At 45.2% G+C, this 3,465-nt stretch overlaps 2 protein-coding genes across 2 annotated transcripts; both read left to right on the top strand.

Moving 5' to 3' along the window:
- The first annotated feature begins 848 nt into the window (after window positions 1-848).
- LOC113850909 lies at window positions 849-1,838 on the top strand. The gene is made up of 2 exons (XM_027481427.1): window positions 849-1,085; window positions 1,329-1,838. The coding sequence occupies exons 1-2, from the start codon at window positions 849-851 to the stop codon at window positions 1,836-1,838; spliced, it is 747 nt and encodes a 248-aa protein (XP_027337228.1).
- Window positions 1,839-1,889: 51 nt separating this feature from the next.
- On the top strand, window positions 1,890-3,011 carry LOC113850908 (uncharacterized mitochondrial protein AtMg00860-like). Its single transcript, XM_027481425.1, has 3 exons — window positions 1,890-2,036; window positions 2,334-2,405; window positions 2,514-3,011. Exons 1-3 carry the CDS (start codon window positions 1,890-1,892, stop codon window positions 3,009-3,011), a joined length of 717 nt encoding a protein of 238 aa, XP_027337226.1.
- Window positions 3,012-3,465: the final 454 nt, after the last annotated feature.

The following is a 3,465-nucleotide window of genomic DNA, read 5'->3' as shown; positions in this document are numbered from 1 at the left end:
TGAGTAGTGTAGAATACTCACCCTTACATTCATTTTTCAGGTAACCAAGACAATTAGTACAGGACTCAATGAAGGGACGGATGGACTGCTATAGGACATAGAATTTATTTTAAAAATGTTGTAATTGAACTAGTCCTATAGCAGTTATTTGATATTAATTTGTAACTCTTCACTTATTTCAAAATCTTTTATGAAAACTTGATTATCTGATTTGCGAAATTATTATTTAATTGAAATTAAAATTAAGGTGTTACAATTTTGGTATCAAAGCAGTTCATCCAAATCGGACTGGGATATCGGGCTAAAGTGTCTAAGATAAGTGTTGATTGTTTTGTTTGCCTTAATTATAAATGTATTGTTGATCTGATGAGTTAGACTGTGACTGTTAAATTGTGTAGTTTAGAATATGTCTGGTAGAGATAGAGGTAGAGGTAGAGGAGCTAGAGGCACAATGACCTCATGAAACGCATGGCTTAGATTCTGGAAAGCCATAGTGCACAATCAAGGCAGAGAGCCAGCTGAGTATAGAGGGTTATTTGTCTTCACTAGGCATGATCCTCCAAAGTTTTAGGGTGGATTCAACCCCAAAAGAGCTCAACGGTGGGTAGCTGATGTGGAGAAGATCTTCAATGCAATGGGGGTGCCAAGAGGAGAACAAGGTTGTCTATGCCACCTATTTGCTGTGTTGAGAGGTTGAGGACTGGTGGAGGTTTACCGGTCAGACCCTGCCACAAGAAGATGGATATGTTCAGTGGGAAGCATTCAAGACCATCTTCTTAGGGAACCACTTTCCCTGGGACCTAAGGAAGCAGAAGGCTAGGTAGTTCCTTGAGCTAAAGCAAGGAAGTATGACTGTGGGGGAATACACAGCTAAGTTCCAAGAGCTAATGAAGTACTGGCCTCACTATCAGCATGGTGATGGAGAGGAGGATCTGTGTGCTCAGTTTGAGCATGGATTGAGGCCAGACATTCGGGCTGCAGTCAGTGTGTTTCAACTGACAGACTTGCCCACTCTACTGAGCAAGAGCAGAATCTTTGAAGCTAACTCAAGAGGGAAGACGGTGGACACTAGGGGAGCTGGTCTGGTGAGACATGATAGAAGACCCCCGAGGTTCTCAAAGGGGCCGTATTCAGGCTCGAATAGTTCTCAATCCTGAGGAAGTTCTTCTCAAGAGAAGAGTAATGGAAGTACTTCAGGATCAAACTCTTTCAGAGGGCCGCTCAAGTGCTTCAGGTGTGGAGGGCCACACATAGTGAAGGACTGCCCACAGTCGAGGATAACTTGCAGCAACTGTGGGAAGTCAGGGCACGTTGCCAATGAGTGTTAGGCCGCTAAGAGAAGCGGTAGTGCAAGTGCATCCCACAGGCCGGAATCAAGAGGAAGTTCAGGGCCAAGTACGGGACAGAAGCCGAGCATCCTCGGGAGAGTCTTTGCTATGAGTGGGGCAGAGGCTTCACATTTAGAGGAGCTGATCCGAGGTAAATGCATTATTAAAGGCAGATTACTTGATGTGTTGTTTGACTCGGGTGCTACGCATTCTTTTATATTTGTGGACTGTGTGAAGAGTCTGGGCTTGTACGTGACTGAATTGTCGTGCAATGTTGTGGTGACTACCCCTACGGATAAGCTGGTTGTGACGTCATGGGTGTGTTTGGGGTGTGCAGTGATGGTGCACGGTAGGAAGTTCGAGGTGAACTTGATTTGTTTACCTCTTTCTCAACTGGATGTAATTCTGGGAATGGATTGGCTTGCCGCCAACCATGTGCTACTGGACTGTAGGGAGAAGACCTTGATCTTCGGTGCAACAATAGCTGAGGTTCCAAGGCTTATGAGCTAAGGAGCGTGGGAGAATACGGTAAATGCCAAGGCCTTTATGGTAATATTTTCGATGGAGGCCGAAAGTGTAGTGAAGCCGGAGTATATTCTGGTGGTGAGGGATTTCTTGGAGGTGTTTCCTGAAGATGTTTTTGAGCTACCGCTTGAGAGGGAGATAGAGTTTGCTATCGACCTCATTCCGGGAGCAAGCCCAATTTCTGTGGCGCCTTAGAGGATGTCACCGATGGAATTGGCAGAGGTCAAGAAGCAAGTAGAGGATCTATTGCAGAAATGGTTTGTAAGACCGAGTGTGTCACCGTGGGGAGCACCAGTGCTCTTGGTGAAGAAGAAGGATGGAAGCATGAGGATGTGTGTGGATTACCAGCAGTTGAATAAGGTGACAATCAAGAACAAGTACCCACTTTCGAAGATCGATGATTTGATGGATCAATTAAGGGGAGTAACAGTATTTTCGAAGATCGATTTGAGATCGGGATACAATCAAATCTGAGTGAAGGATGCAGATGTGCCTAAGACAACGTTCAGGACGCTGTATGGTCACTATGAGTATTTGGTGATACCGTTTGGGGTGACCAATGCGCCTGCAGTGTTCATGGATTACATGAACAGAATGTTTAACGAGTTTTTGGATAAGTTTGTGGTGGTGTTCATTGACGACATCCTCATTTATTCAAAGACTCAAGAAAAGCACGCCGAACACTTGAAGATTGTCTTGGAAATTCTGAAGGGGAGACAGTTGTATGCGAAATTCTCCAAGTGTGAATTCTGGTTGTCAAAAAATCAGTTTCTAAGGTATGTGGTATCGAAGGAAGGAATCATGGTAGACCTTGGAAAAGTAGAAGCAGTGGCTGAGTGGCCGAGGCCGACAAATGTAACTAAGGTGCACAGTTTTCTCGGATTGGCAGGCTATTACAGGAAGTTCATTGAGGGATTTTTCAAGATAGTGTTGCCCTTAACGAAGCTGACTAGCAAGGGAAAAGAGTTCAAGTGGACCAAGGGGTGTGAAGCTAGTTTCTTGGAGCTGAAAATAAGATTGACTTTGGTGCCAGTGTTAGCACTACCCGACCCAGAGCAAAAGTTTGATGTGTATTGTGATGCGTTTGGACATGGGCTGGGTTGTGTGTTGATGCAGGACGGGCAAGTGGTATGTCTCGAGGCAGTTACGCCCGCATGAAGTCAACTATCCGACTCACGATCTGGAGTTAGCCGCGGTGGTGTTTACTCTTAATGTATGGAGGCATTACCTGTATAGAGCGAGGTTTGAAGTGTTCAGTGACCACAAGAGTTTGAAATATCTGTTTGATCAGAGGGAGCTGAACATGCGACAGAGGAGATAGATGGAATTCTTCAAGGACTACGACTTCACATTGTCTTACCACCCTAGCAAGGCAAATGTAGTAGCTGTCGCTCTGAGTCAGAAATCATTGCATGTGGTAGCAATGATGGTGAAGGAGTTGGAGTTGATTGAGGAATTTCGAGACATGAACTTGGCCATGGAGGTGAGGCCGAGGAGCTTGTATCTCGGAGCGACGACGATTCATAATGACTTCCTAGTGTATGTCCGAGATGCTCAGCAAGAAGATGTTTTCCTGCAAGACATGATGAGGCAGAAGGCCGAGAGAAAAGTG

The sequence above is a fragment of the Abrus precatorius genome, unplaced genomic scaffold, assembly GCF_003935025.1.
Source record: "Abrus precatorius isolate BTA unplaced genomic scaffold, Abrus_2018 Scaffold9, whole genome shotgun sequence".
Lineage (NCBI taxonomy): Eukaryota > Viridiplantae > Streptophyta > Magnoliopsida > Fabales > Fabaceae > Abrus > Abrus precatorius.
The sequence above is the reverse complement of the archived record's forward strand: the minus strand, read 5'-3'. Positions and strand labels throughout refer to the sequence as shown.